The sequence below is a fragment of the Agelaius tricolor genome, unplaced genomic scaffold, assembly GCF_023055355.1.
Source record: "Agelaius tricolor isolate 1412-34295 unplaced genomic scaffold, bAgeTri1.0.p SCAF_29, whole genome shotgun sequence".
Classification (NCBI taxonomy): domain Eukaryota; kingdom Metazoa; phylum Chordata; class Aves; order Passeriformes; family Icteridae; genus Agelaius; species Agelaius tricolor.
Window position 1 is genome coordinate 7,139,914 of NW_027269289.1, and position 14,552 is coordinate 7,154,465.

At 52.7% G+C, this 14,552-nt stretch overlaps 1 protein-coding gene across 5 annotated transcripts in view; it reads left to right on the plus strand.

Annotated features, from left to right (window-relative positions):
- Positions 1-14,243, plus strand: part of DIXDC1 (DIX domain containing 1) — a 31,031-nt gene extending 16,788 nt beyond the window's left edge. For 3 of the 5 annotated variants that reach the window (XM_071449433.1, XM_071449432.1, XM_071449435.1), the window contains 16 exons: positions 206-313; positions 5,068-5,180; positions 5,497-5,645; positions 6,586-6,675; positions 6,773-6,826; positions 7,445-7,495; positions 8,416-8,520; positions 8,952-9,005; positions 9,512-9,604; positions 9,681-9,752; positions 10,236-10,322; positions 10,406-10,585; positions 10,690-10,756; positions 11,360-11,468; positions 11,656-11,764; positions 12,602-14,243. In XM_071449433.1, coding sequence (XP_071305534.1) covers positions 206-313; positions 5,068-5,180; positions 5,497-5,645; positions 6,586-6,675; positions 6,773-6,826; positions 7,445-7,495; positions 8,416-8,520; positions 8,952-9,005; positions 9,512-9,604; positions 9,681-9,752; positions 10,236-10,322; positions 10,406-10,585; positions 10,690-10,756; positions 11,360-11,468; positions 11,656-11,764; positions 12,602-12,682 — 1,522 coding nt within the window. In that variant the 3' untranslated portion in view covers positions 12,683-14,243. Of the gene's footprint in view, positions 1-205; positions 314-2,089; positions 3,050-5,067; positions 5,181-5,496; positions 5,646-6,585; positions 6,676-6,772; positions 6,827-7,444; positions 7,496-8,415; positions 8,521-8,951; positions 9,006-9,511; positions 9,605-9,680; positions 9,753-10,235; positions 10,323-10,405; positions 10,586-10,689; positions 10,757-11,359; positions 11,469-11,655; positions 11,765-12,601 lie in introns of those variants that run through there. The other 2 variants (XM_071449434.1, XM_071449436.1) reach the window with 2 other exon arrangements.
- The last annotated feature ends 309 nt before the right edge of the window (positions 14,244-14,552 follow it).

Consider the following 14,552-nt stretch of genomic DNA (forward strand, 5'->3'; position numbering starts at 1 on the left):
AATTAGGGATGAGTTTAAAACAAGGCCCGTTTGCCTGTTTTCCCTTAAGAAGATGGGGATCCCTGATAGGAAAATTGGCATTTTTCTGGCTGTCTCCTCTCCCTTGCCTCCTTTTCCTCAGCTCTCCTCCCTTCCTTTTTGGAGAGAGAAGAATCCCAGCAGCACCCAGGTGAGGCTCCCCTCATTTTGTGACTGTCACCCCCAGGAACAGCAGCGTGGACGAGGAGATTGAGAACCCCTGCTGGAGCGTGCGGGCGCTGGTGCAGCAGTACGAGGGCCAGCAGCACGTGCCCCTGGAGCCCCACCCTGCCAGGTGAGCAATTTTATTGCCAAGGTGTCTCCTCTTCAAGATGCCACCCTGCCAGGTGAGGAATCTTATTGCCAAGGTGTCTCCTGTGCCTGACATGGCCTAAAGTGCCTGCTCTCCTCACCAAAATCCGCTCGGGTCTGATGGAAAAAGGCATCCCTGGCTGGTCTGGAGGGAGAGAGCTCAGGAATCAACATAAAGCAGTTCTCTGTGAGAAAATGCAGCCAAAAAGGGGCTTTTGAATGAAAATTACTCCAGTGAGGGAGCTGATCCAGCATGGAGAGCTCTGTAGTAAAGGGAAGTCGCTCCCTTTTCCCCCAGAGAACCAGAAACGACCCAGAAGAGCCAGAGCTGAGTTACTGAACCACTGGAACTCCCTCTGGAGATGGTGCTGTGCTCCAGTTAATCTCATCTGGAGCAGATTCCAGGGCAGGGCTGCACGTGGGGAGCTGCAGCTCTTTGCTTCAGAGCCTCCCCCTGCCACTGGAAGCCCCAACTCTGATTTTCCGTGTCCTTCCCCTGCCTGGGCTGCTCCCCGAGTGCCTCCCTCCCGTTGGTGTGGGAGTGAGGAGCTCATTTGCCAAGGACAGATTGCCACTGACAGCCTCTCAGCAGGCAGGACGTTTCCCCAGCGTTTCTCAGGCCAATTTTTACGCTCCACAGCACCAATAATTCTCCGTGTACCTGAAAATTAAGGTTGCTTTGCCCAGCAGAGGAGAAAAACACAAGAGTTTGTGTTTATCCCCCAATTCTGCTGCGTGTCATTGAGAGTGTGTTTATAAATAGACTTTTGGAGGAGTGTGGGGCTCCCGGGGAGGCAGTGCTGGAGCAGTGCCTCCACATGATGTCAGCAGTGTGCTTTTGAGGCCAGTCTGCCAGGGGGGATGTAGAAATCTGCTCTTGGCAGCGGCATTTCATGGATAATGCCACAGGAGCTTGGCTCTTGAACCGGGAGCCTCAGCAGTGCCACATCTTCTGCCTGCTCCCATCCCTCCCTTTAAGGCAGATGGAATATTTGATGCATTCTTCTGCCCCATCAGGTGGCTGCTGTTTCTTCGTATTTTGGTATTTTGGCGGTAAACCAAAATACCAAAATCTCTCTGCGCATCCTGCCTTTCTATTTTATTTTCCCCCACAATGTCACGGATTCTCTGGTGATGTCATTGCTGATAGGGCGGAACACAGCGAGAATCTTTCCAAAATGATCAAAAACTGGGAGAATTCTTCCCCTCCAGCTGCTGGGGGGGTGTCTGTGCTGGGACAATTCTGCACGATGAAAACGAGCTGCGTTCCCTTCCCTGGCGGGGAGGAATGTGCTTAGAACAGCCTGGGAGGATCGAGATGCTTTTTTTATAGGTGAGAGACGTTACTGAGTGCAGCGACCCCCTCCTCCAGCCGGCTGGGGTGTCCCGGGGCAGCATCCCCGGCCCCTTCCCCGCTCCGAGCCCTCCCAATTCCCAGGGGCGGCAGCGCAGGCTGCCGAAATGATTCATGGAAAAATCTGCCCAAAATCAGATGATTCCCAGGCTGCCGAGCCCCTCACCCATCCCTCTCCATTTCCCCTCCCCTTCCAGCAGCATTCCCTCCCCCACCCCTGAGCCAGGCATCTCGGAGAAAGCTGTGCCTGCACAGCCCGTGTGACAGCAGGAGGGAGAGGAGAGGGAGAGGGAGAGGGAGAGGAGAGGAGAGGGAGCCGTGCCTGGGGCTGGGGAGAGCCTGGGCACAGCCTGCATCCCTCTGGGAGCTGGGAGAGCATCCTGAGCAGAGCCCGCATCCCTCTGGAATCTGGGAGAGCAGCTTGGGCAGAGCCCGCATCCCCCTAAAGCTGGGACCCTGGAACCTGGGAGAGCATCCTGAGCAGAGCCCGCATCCCTCTGGAAGCTGGGAGAGCATCCTGAGCAAAGCCTGCATCCCCCTAAAACCGGGGAGAGCAGCCTGAGCAGAGCCCGCATCCCTCTGGAAGCTGGGAGAGCAGCCTGAGCAAATCCTGCATCCCCCTAAAACCGGGGAGAGCAGCCTGGGCAGAGCCCGCATCCCTCTGGAAGCCGGGAGAGCATCCTGAGCAAAGCCTGCATCCCTCTGGAAGCTGGGAGAGCAGCCTGGGAAGAGCCCGCATCCCCCTAAAGCCGGGGAGAGCATCCTGAGCTCATCCCGCATCCCCCTAAAGCCGGGGAGAGCATCCTGAGCTCATCCCGCATCCCCCTAAAGCCGGGGAGAGCATCCTGAGCTCATCCCGCATCCCCCGGCAGCGCACGGACCCCGCGCCGGCAGCGGCTCCTTCCCTCCCCCGGCGGCTCCTCGGATGCTCGGCAGCACAAGGAGGGCGGGATGGGATGAGAAACACCCCCGGCAAGCCCGGAGCCTTGTGATGAACACAAGCGGCGGTGCAGCTGAGCAAAATGCAGCAGCAGCGGGAGGCGAATAACCGGCGAGGGAAAGCAGCGGGAGCCACGGGCAGGCTGCAGAATTCCCCCCCGGCTCCCGAATCCTGCCCGTTCCTGGGGGCTGCGGATTCGCCCCTCGGCCGGAGGAGCCCCTGAGCCGGTTGTTTTGGGGGTGTTTGCTGTGTTTCGGCTGGGAATCTCCTCGGCACTCGGGCTCGCAGAAATTTCCCCCGGAGTTTGGCAGGAGCTGAGCCCCGGGCAGTGAAGAAGGGAAGGAGGAATGAGCAGAGCCGGGATCCTGCGGATTCTGTGAGGCCACAGCTTCAAGTGGGATCATGGGAGGGAAGCAGGTCAAATGGTGAGCGATTGTGTGCATTGTGATGGGTGTTTATTAAAATTGGGGGCATTCAGGGGCTCGTTGCTCTGAAGCTGGGCTGTGCTGGAGGATCTGGGGCTCAGGGGAGGCAGGATGTGGGTTAAGGAACCAAGTGGTGAAAGGAATAAAGTGGAGCAGTTTGCATCATAAATCTCTCTTGGAAAGCTTTCATTTCCCAGCCCTCGTTCCTGCATGCTTTAATAGGAAATTGTTCTGCACTTTTAAAGGCATTGCATCAGCAGCTGTTTTGTACTCTGATGGCTCAGACTGATACAGAACCTGGGCAAGTGTTTGCAGCATTAATTGGGTGATGCAGAAAGCAACCTGACCTGTGCTGCTGCTTCAGCTGCCTCTGGCCCTGCCACTGTGTGCAGCGTTTGGGAGGTGGTTGTGAATGCTGGCTGGACCCAGGGGCCTTTGGAAATAGGAAAACCCCTGGAAAGGGTCTGGGCATGTGGGAATGCCTCAGGAAATGTAAATCTGTGTGCTGGGGGGACCTGTCCCCACCTGTGGTGCCTTTTCTTGGCTTTGGGCTGTGGATCCTGTGCTGGGAGAAGAGGATGTGGAATGTTATTTCCAGGCTTGTTTTTCACCCTGCTCATCCCTTCCCCTGTCTCACCACCTTCTCTCCCATCTGTGCCTGGTGGTGTTTTTCTGGGACAGCTTCTGCATGGATGAGAGCCAGCAGTGCCTCGGGGTGAGGGCAGGTTCAGAGCATCAGCTGGGAACAGGAGGGAGGGAATTCTGAGATCTGTTCCTAGAAAGAAGTGAAATCCCTCCTGGAGCTGCTGGCCATGTCAGACCAGCTGGGCTTCCTGCTGGCATCTGTGTTGTGTGAAAGTTCCATCCTTTCTTCTGGCCCCTGTTACATAATGCAATCCCAGCAGAACTGCCAAATCAAGCCATAAACAGCATTTAAAAAAATCCAAAACAACCCATCATTTTATGCCATGCCCCCCATTCAGCAATGAGCAGGAGCAGGGGCTGGTTTGATATTAAATTTGATATTAAAAATGTGTCTAATGAGGGACTGCTGTGATGGATTTGGAATTCCTGGAGGTAAATCCTGGAGCAAAGCCAGGTGGCTGGGAGCCCTTTAAGCATCATGGACACACCTGAAAGGACTGGCACTGTCCCTGTGGGACATTTCTATTGGACATTGATTATTCTTTCACTTTAACTCAGGGGAAGCCTGGGCCACAAAAATCTGGACTCAGGTCTGTAATTTGAATGAGGAGAGGCTGTCCTGGCCGTGGGAGTGGGGCAGGCAGGAGCAGCAAGTCATTTCCATCTCTATTGCAGGGCTTGTCCCATTCTGTGGGAGCTGTGGGAGACGAGCAGCAGGGCTGGGAAGATGCAGGGAGGGAGCTGCTGAAGCCTCTTATTTTTCTAAACCTATTATATTATTTCCACACTGTTTTTCTTTTTGTTCCCTGCCCTTTGTTTCTGTGTTGGGGGAGAATGAAAAATTAACTCCTGCTCACACTTGCAAGGATTAATTCCTGCGACTTTCGGGGTACATTGAATGGGTCAGTGAGCTTCAGCCACCTTTTGATGTTGTCTGGGAGATGCACTTAGGAAGAATTTCTGAGAAAAAGATTGCTTGAACCTCCCAGTCAGCTGAGACGGCTCCTGTGAAAATATGTGGGCACTTCCAAGAAGTTTTAATCGAAGAACACGAGTGAGTGGAATCTGCCTCTCGAATATATTGGGATTTAAAGTTGGAATGATTAATCTGAAAGTTCTAGAGCCAGAGATGAAGCCAGGGTGGCTTTTTGTCCAGCATAAGGCTGGCAGTAAATGACTCCTCAGTGTGGTCCAACCCCTGTGTGAGAGTCTGAGATCAAAAATTTACATGTTCAGGCTGGGTTGTTAAAGGTTTCTCTGGGATGCAGATAATTCTTAGACAAAAGTGAATATGGAGAAATGCTTGTTCAGAATTAGTGCTGATTAACATAATCTCCACCATCTAAAAGAGCTGTTCCTGCCTTGCTCTGCAGCCTGACTTCACCCAGCCCCGTGCACAGCGCAAAGAGCGAATCCACTGTAGCCCCCTCGGAGGAGAAGGAGAGGCTTGTGATCCTCCAGGCTGAAGAAACAGAGCCTAGAGCAGGTAAAACCTTGGGATTGTTCTGTGTGATGGACTGGAAAAGCTCCCCAGGGACTGCAGTGCTGCCTCCAGGGTGTCCTTGGGCACGGAGGGATGCTGTGCAAAGCCCCCAGGTGCTTCTCCCCCTCTGTCACTGTCCCCAGTGCTGAGCTTGGAGCTCTCCCGCTGCAGTTACAAATGGAGTGTGTAGCACAGCTTGGATTGCCTCAGGAATGGGGCAGGGATCCTGGGGGCAGCTGAGCTGTCAGCCCTCGGCCCTGGGAGTGCAGCAGGGCCCTGCTGGGCTGCCAGCAGCACACCCAGCCCCTCTCTCCTGCAGAAGAGCCCCAGGCTCACTCCCAGCCCGAGTGGCAGCCGGGGAGCTCTGGGTCCTACCTGGAGAACTCATGGGAGGAGCAGCTCCTGGAGCAGCAGGACCACCTGGAAAAGGAAATGGAAGAGGCAAAAAAGATGATTTCGGGTTTGCAGGTGAGAGATTTCTCTTCTCAGAGAGCGCTCCCTTCCAGGGTCACCCAGCCCTGCATCGGTCAGTCCATGAGCTTGGCTGAACCTTCACATTTGGCACATTCTCCCCACAATTCTTCATTTCTGGGGTCTTTCCCTCGCCTCCCCTCCCTGCCCCTCAGCCCGGTGTGTGCCTGGGGAACAGAGCCCCTTGATCCATATGGTGAAGGCACTGAACTCTCTCAGAGCATCCCTTTCTGTTTGTGCTGGGAACCACAGTGGCTTTGAATTGTAAATATTTATGTGGCAGTAAACAAAGCAGAGATTGTGCGAGGAGCACAGGCAGCTGGGCGGGCACTTTCCCAGGGGACAATGGGCAGGACACAAAAGAGTCCCCAAAAAAAAAAAAGAAAAAAAATTCCTTGGTTGACTGGTAAAATCCCTGCATTTTGTGCCCACTGGGAGCAGGGACAGGAGGGACTGGCACTGCTGCCCCCTCATCCCCTGGGAGTGGGGAGAGGCAGCTGATGTGGCCAGGCAGGAAATTGGATTTGGTTCATCGATTTTCCTCCTCTTACTCAATAATTGAGAAGCCTCAGATTGTGACAGTTTGGTTGAAATATTGGGGATCTGATGCACACACACCCTATAAGGTGCCAAAGCTGAGACTTCACTCCCTGGAAATCTGAGTTGTCCTTGTTTGGTTCTTTCTGTGGGGAAGAGCATGGGCTGACAGATCCCTGGGAGAGCTTTGTCAGGGGATAAATCTTCTTGTTCATTCCTGAAAAAAACAAAAACCAAAAAACCCCTCATTTTTGAGGGGAATAAATGAGCAGAAATGGGAAATGAAGCTGGTTAGGGACTGTTGATAGGAGTGACTGCTGGCCAGAGCTGCAGCTCACCTCTTCCCCTTTGAAATCTCTGAAAATGAGATTTTTTTTTCCTTCCCTCTTTATCTCCCCAGGCTTTGTTGCTCAATGGGTCTTTACCTGAGGATGAGCAGGAAGGGTCCTTTGAACTCTCTGAGCGTGGAGCCTGCCCTGAGGAGCAGCTGGTGAGCACAGCCCTGGACCCACCTTTCCCTGCTGCAGCTGCCTTTTGGCCTGCCCTGCCCCTGCTGCACAATAACCACGCTGACATTTTGCATTCAGATCATCATCCGCAGCCGCCTGGACCAGAGCGTGGAGGAAAATCAAGATCTGAAGGTTAGAGGGTGACAGATGGAGGGGGAAGAGAGGTTTTGCAGATTGTTCCACTTGACTTTTTAGGGGAAAACGGGGTGGGGATGAAGCAGGGTGAGCAACATGATGGGTAAAACTGGGAATATTCTGTGAGGGCTCCAACTCTGGAGGCTTGGGACCAGTTCTGATGCTGGCAGAAGTGTTTGATGTTGGCCTGAAGGAGAGGTTTGGGGGACTGGGCAATCGTTATTTTCTTTATTATTTTATTATTATTTTATTTATTATTATTTGTTATTTATTAATATTTATTAATATTTAATATTATAATATTTACTAATATTTATTATTATTTTCTTTATTGTTTTATTATTATTTATCAATAGCTATTAAAAGTTATTAATATTTATTAATATTATATTTACTAATATTTATTATTATCTTTATTATTTTATTATTATTTTACTTTAATAACAGAGATCAGCTCTTTGTCATGCTCGTAACTCACTAACATTTCTCAGGCTCTTGGATCTGTGGGAAGAGGAGGGATGTGCTTCCTCCTGCAGAGAAAACACCAGCTCTGCTTAGTTCTGAAGGGGTTAACAACACAAGGTGCTGTTTAACCAAATTGTGTTGCATTTGCAGAAGGAGCTGCTGAAATACAAACAAGAAGCTCGGAACCTCCAGGGAATAAAGGTGAGGAAAGGGGCATTTCATCAAAAATGAATAGTAGTGCTTTAGGTGAGTAGGGCCAGCAGGCACCACACACCTCTGAGGAACCCCAGATTGTGGAAGGAGGAGTATTGGGGGATCCTGTGGTTCATTTCTGAATTTTTAGGCAGATGTAAGGAGCTGGGTTTCCAGTTTTCTGCTCTGTCTGTAAGATTGTGGTCAAATATTCCCCTTTTTCTCTATTTCCCCCTGTTTCTCCTAAACAAAAAGAGGCATAAATTGGCTGGCTGGCTCTTTTATTCCCTCCTCTCTTGGAGTACACAGCCAGCAGCATTGGCCCAGTGAACTCATTCCTGCCAGCACAGGGAAAAGAGCCTGGGGTGTCCCTGTCCTGGCCAGAAGCAGCTCAGTTTGTGCCTCTGGAGTGCTAACACTGCTGATCTCCTCCTGACAGAGGCATTTTTAGAGCTGCCTGTCAGAAGGGAGCAAACAGCAGTAGCTGTGCAAGGTGCAGCTCTGGGTGAGTGAAAGGTGCAGAATTAGTGCTGACTTTGGCCTCTGCAGAGAGGATTCCACTGCACAACTGGGTCACGCTCAGGCCTTAAGGCTCCCTGTGTCCTGGGCTGACCTTGGCCTCTCTGTGCCCTCGGATGAGTGGCTGGGGCAGGAGCTGCAGGGCTCAACGCCCTCCAGAGCTGTTCCTGTCCATCACAGCCAATATTCATCACTTCTGGAGAGGGAAATCCAGGCTGAAGCACAGAAATCCCTCTGTGCTGGTGGCCAAAATGTTGGCAGGGAAATCAGTTTTGGCTAAGGGAGAGGCAGGAGGGCTGAGAGCCCCTTCAGCAGCTCAGGCCTGGGTGGCCACGGGGTGTTGTGGCCCCTGAGCCCCAGGGAGGGGTCCCTGTCCCCCCTGCCCTCCTGCAGAGGTCACCTCTCCCCAGGACGCCCTGCAGCAGAGGCTGCTCCAGCAGGATGCTGCAGTCCTGCAGCTCAAGCAGGAGCTGCTGAGAGCCAACATGGACAAGGAGGAGCTGCACAACCAGAACGTGAGTCACTGCTGCTGCTGGGGTTGTTTTGGGGGGGTTGTGGCCCCAGGGGTGGCTGCAGCAGAGATTTCAGGGTCGTGGGATAGTGAACACGCAGCCAGAGGTCTCTGCACAGCACAGGCTGCTCACAGCCTGCTGGCCAGCTCTGAGGCTGGACATTCCTGACCTGCACTCCCACTTCCTGTCCTCCAGGACCTTCAGCTGGGACAGGGAGGGGCTTTCCCTGATGTTTTCAGTGCTGTTGCATTTGTCCCTCCTCGTTCCCTGGCTTAGCAGGTGGCACCTGCCCTGTGCAGGTCTCTGTCCAAAGGTGCCACCCTAAACAGCAGCTGCCTTGACCTCTGTAGGTTTCTGGTCACCCTTTAGCACAAGGGGCAGAGGTTTTCACTCTCTGGGAATATCTGCCTCACACCTGGCTGTTACTCCTGCAGGTTGACCTCCAGAGGAAGGTTGAAGAGAGAAACCGGCTCCTGGCAGAGTACAAAGTAATGGAACCTCTTCCATGGGGGTTTGGGTGGATCTCCAGTTCTGGCAATGGGATTGTTCTTTCCCTGGCACTTGGACAGCCCTGGGAGGGAGCCGTGGGAGCCAGGGGTGTTTGCAGTGAGGTGGGGGGATCAGAAGTTCTTTGCATTCCCCCCACAGCTTCCTGCAGATCTTTAATTGTCGTGGGTTTTGGTGGTGGCTGCTGAGTGTCCAGCACTTGTGCAGAGGAGGGTGGGTGACCTGTTTGTGCTCTGATCCCTGGGGAGTCTGTGTGCTCTGGGACAGCTGTGTGACCTCAGCAGCAGGTCTTTGGCCAAGGGGACTTTGGGCAATAAAAACCTGATTGATCTTGTCCAAAAAAAGCTCTGACACTCAGCTCTAACAGCTGGCAAAGCACACCCTGCGTGAGCCACCTGATCCTGGCACACGACAGGGCTTTCCCTGCCATGGGAAGATGACAGAGCCTCCCTCCTGCCCTGCTGATTCCCTGCACCCTGTGTTGCAGAAGGAGCTGTGCCAGAAGGAGCGGCACCTGCAGCAGCAGCAGACCAAGCTGGATGAGATGCTCAGGCAGCTTTCTGAGGCCAGCTACCAGCAGGTAGGGAGAGCTGGGCTGGGCTGGGAGCTGCTCTGCTGGCCCATGGGGTGCTGACCCCTCTGCTGGCCCTCCACAGGTGGATTTGGAGCGGGAGCTGGAGCACAAGGAGGCCCTGCTGGCTCACTGCATGAAGAGAGAAGCTGAGGAGGTATGGGAGCCTTGCTCCACACCTGGGCTGATGTTTGCCCAGCACCCTGCAGGGACCTGTCTCCAGAAACCCTCCCCTTCATCCCACAGAGGTCTGGCTCCCCTTTCTCACTGACCAAGGCAGGGAAAGGCCCCAGCACAGAGCACTCTGGCTCAGCCTCTTGGCTCAGAATGCTCAGGGATGAAAGCCAGAGGCTTTCTCAGCTTCCAGCTTCACCTGTGACCCTGGCAGTGGTTAGACCACAGCTCAATTTACTTCCCCCTTTTCCTGCTGACCCTGGTTTTGAGTCTTTCCACCTTTACGTGAGGAATCAGGTCTGTGCTGTGAGCAGGAACTCCCTGCAGGCTTTAGGGAGCGTCTTTACCTGGGAGAAGATGGGAGCTTTATCCCTGATGTGGAAAGCTCTCATTCCCTCTCACTTTGATGTGCATAAATGTGGATTTCTGGGGAGATCCTGACCCTCCCACATCTTCCCCTGCCCAGGTGATGGCTTTCAGCAGTCACAGTGCCCAGAGCAACGGCTTTCTGCAGCCAGCAGGAAAAGGAGCAGCTCCCCCAGCCCACCGAGGGGTAAGTGCCCCTGAGGGCTGCATTCCCAGCCACACATCGAGAGGTTTCCCCTTGCTGGGGAGGCAGCCCCGGGCTGGGGTCAGCTGTGCTGTTTTGGGCAGACCAGTGACCTGCAGCTGGTGCGGGACGCGCTGCGCAGCCTCAGGAACAGCTTCAGCGGGCACGACCCGCAGCACCACACCATTGACAGCCTGGAGCAGGGCATCTCCAGCCTCATGGAGCGCCTGCACCGCATGGAGACGCACAAGAGGCAGGACAGGAGGGTAAAGGCTCCCCTGGGCGCTCAGCTCCTGCCCCTCACGCCCTCACACCCCAGCCTGGCTCTGCCTGCGAGCTGACACTCTGTTCTTCTGGTTTTGTGCCCCAGGTGAGGGGGAAATCACCAGCAAGCAGAGCAACCAACGAGTGCAGAGACTCCTGGCCTCCCAAATCCAGTAAGTGCCTGGCAGATCCTGCCCTTCCACTGCCAAATCCACTGCTCAGTTCCCAGGTGTAGAATCCCCTTGGGAATCTCCCCCTCCGGGATCCTCCCTGGGGCAGAGCTCCCTGCAAAGGGAAGGGACACATGTTTATGGCTGGTGTTCTGTGAAAAGAAAAAATCATCCACCATCACAGCGCTGCTCTGGGCCTCTTGGGCAGGGCTGCAGCACAAATAAGCACGGCAATCACTGGGAAAAGGGATGTCATCCCAGCTTTCTGCTGCTGTGCACCATCTAGTGGGGACAGAGGAGTGTTTCCTGCTCAGTGTTTACTGCCTTTCATATCCACAGAATGAAACACCACATTTCCTTTTTAAACACCACATTTCTGTGTGTGCAGAGAATTCTCTGCATAAAAGGAGCCTTAAAACTGTGGAGTTCAGTTCCTCTGTTTCAGCTCTTGGGGGGAAGCAGGAAACAAGGCAGGACCTGGGGAGAGAAACACAAATGGACAAATTAAAATCCATGCACCACCATCCATCCTGGCCAGCAGGAACGGGAAGCTGGGGAGGGATAATGATGATAAGGGATGATAATGAGGGAGTTGCTGCCTTGCAGAGCTGCCTCACTCTCAGAGCACGCCCGTGATGAGCACCAGTGCCTGCACCAAAGTGTTGTACTTCACCGACCGCTCCCTCACCCCCTTCATGGTCAGCATACCAAAGAGGTGAGCCTGGCCTTCCTAAGCCTCCTGTGCCCCTAAAACCAGCACTCTGATTTCCTGGGCATGCTCCCAGCCAGCACAGGTTTGCTGTGCTTTAACTGGATTTCATGCTGTTGGCTGGGGAAGATTATCTGCAGTAGTCCCTGAGCTTTGTTTTTGTGTTTTGTATTTGCATTTATTTCCCTTGCAGGTTAGGGGAAGTGACTCTGAGGGATTTCAAGGCAGCCATCGATAGGGAAGGAACCCATCGGTACCACTTCAAAGCCCTGGACCCAGAGTTTGGCACAGTGAAGGAGGAGGTAAAAGTGGGACTGGCCTTGGGATCAGTGTCAGCACACAGCCCTGGGGACCATGGTCACCTCACTTTTAAGCTAATGAAATAGTGGATGTTCCCCCAAACAAAACTGTCTGCTTTCCCAGCCGTGGGTTAAGCTCCTGTTGTGCTAAAATATTTTCATCCTCAGCAAAAGCAACTCCATGGATGTGGTTGTGACTGCCTGGGAGTTGCAGAGCCCCTTGGGCAAAGCCAGCCTGTGACACAGCCCAGGGACACAGCACAAATCTGGGCTGCAGGTTTTATAAACCCCATTGCAATGGAAGAGCCTGTATTAAACGTACAATTTCTTCCTTTCCTCTGAAGGTTTTTCAGAGAGAGCTCTGTGTGTGTGGCATCGTTCCCTTTGTGTGCTGCAGTGCAGCCCTGTTTGTGCTCAGGCTGGCGTGGGTGTGGATTGGATTCATCTCAGGTTATTGGGACAGTTCTTGCTTCACAGATTGATTAGGGCAAGGGCAAAGGGTCACCCTCTCTGGGGACAGGCAGCAGCAGCAGCTGGAGGTCGTGGTCTGGCTCAGAAAAGCCGTGATTCCTGTCTTTAGTTTACCTTTAATGTCAAAAAAAAACGGCTGACAATAACCCTGATATTCATTGGTTAATGAGGCCTGGTCTGTTATTTACCTAAATTGTGAAAATGTGACTCATACCTCAGCCATCACTGCCATGTGTTCCCTGGATTATTTTGGGAAATCTGAGCTAGGATTTGACTTCATGCCCCTGATGCCACTCACACTGCAGAACCCTGTCTCCAGACCCCAGACATGACTGAAATACTTTATTTTTTTAATTTTTTTTTTGGTAGGTGTTCCATGACGATGACATCATTCCTGGCTGGGAGGGGAAAATCGTGGCCTGGGTGGAAGAAGACCATGGGGAGAATTAATGGATCTTTCAAGCCCTGTTTCTATGGAAACCTGTGACTGTCTGCAGAGCTCAGAGAGTGACCAAGGAGCCCAGGTGCTGGGAGGAGGCCAATTCAAGCTGCCAAAAAAGAGCCTCTGTGCCAGCCACGGGTGGTGCAGGCTGTGTGCATGGACAGCTGGCACCTGAGTGCCCGTGCCCGAGGGCAGCTGCTGTCCTGAGGCTGCAGGGACGGCTCTGTGGAACAGAAACACCCGGCTCAGCCCTGCCAGAAAAACCCTGGAGGCCTTAAGGATGCTTTGCCCCCTTCTCCTCCATCCCTGCAGCGTGTGCTGCGGGCTCAGCTGGGCATCTCCTGTGCTGGTGTCACAGAAAACTGCACTGATGGTGAAAATGTGAAGCCTTGCCTTCATGGAGAAGAGGTTGCTGGACCAGCTGTTGTCCTGCAGGAGCAGAGTGACTCTGTGGACACTGCAGGCTGACCAGACCTGTTCTGGGTGAGGGAAGAGTCCTCTGGAGGGTTGATGCATGGTCTGAAACAAAGCTCACCAACGTTTCTCCCAAACTCAGGCTCCCTCCTTCCAGCCCTGCCTTCCCCACTTCCCAAAGCTGTTCCCATTTCCGAGGGGTTTGCTCTGCAGCTGTGGGGACTCTGGGATCTCGGTGCTTGTTTGTTTGCTGAAGGATTTCAGGGGTGGGGGAGCTGCCATCAGCTGCTCCCTGAGGTCTTTGCTGAGCCTCTGTCCCTGTGCTCCTGCCCTCTCTGCTGTCACCCCCTGTGCACAAGCATCCCCTGCTGCTGTCCCCACTGCCAGGGCCACCAAGCACTTACCCACACCAGTTCCTTGCTATGCTGAGTCCTGAAGGATCAGGAAAGAACTGCTGGGGAAAGAAGAAGCCCTACAATCCCCCAAGGGTGGGTTTTTCCCTTTGGTTTTGTGTTTTTTTTCTCTACGTTGCCCGTGGGCTTGGGAGGTCAAATGGGCTCTGCTCCTTCCCAGCTCCTGTGGGACTGTCTGTGTGTGCTGTGCATGAGGCTGGAAAAGGGGGCAACCTGGTTTTACTGTTTTATATTAACATGTCCTTTTGTAAACCTGTTCTTGAAATTATTTTGTACCGATTCACATTTGTCTGAGGACTGTGGATATTTTTATACTAGTGCAAGTGCTCTCTGTATATTTCTGCACGCATTATACTGTGTTTTACTCCTTTCCTGGTGGATGCTGAGATGTTTTGTATTGTCTTCTGTTGACACAACACTGGCCTTGTAATTTTACCTTACTATGGAAATCCAATTGGTTGATACTGGGTTTTATATCAAGGGTCCTACGTGATTTTGTGCCACATTGGCACAACACAAGCTGCCTCCTGTTCTGGACAATTTGTGTGACTTTCTGCTTACAGACAGCAGGAGGAAAGTTCATCAATGAACAGGTTATAATTAATGGGGGAAATACATCCCTTTGGAAAAGAAATGATGATTTTCTTTCTCCCCTGGACACAGTTTCTCTGTTGCATGGTCTCTAGTGAAGAGGGTATGGGCTTGTGATACTGAGATCAATTGTATTTGAATTGCAAACTTCTCACAAGTGTTTCATTCTTTGGGTTTTACTCATTGATTTTATTCCAGCAATAGCCACACACCCGGGCTGGAGTTTCATGGAGCAAATTTCAAAGCTTTTCAAGGTCTATTGTTGGCCAGCCTCATGTCCTTCTCTGCTACCGGAGGAGCAGTTTGCTTTGGGAGGTTTCTCCCCCATAAAAGCAAAAGGTGTCAATTTTAAATGAGTTTTTACTGACTCCAGAGATGTTGCTACAAGATCAAGTTATCAAGTACAGGAACAGGAAAGTAACTCTGAGGATATTGGCAGAAATAAACCAATTGTAAGCAG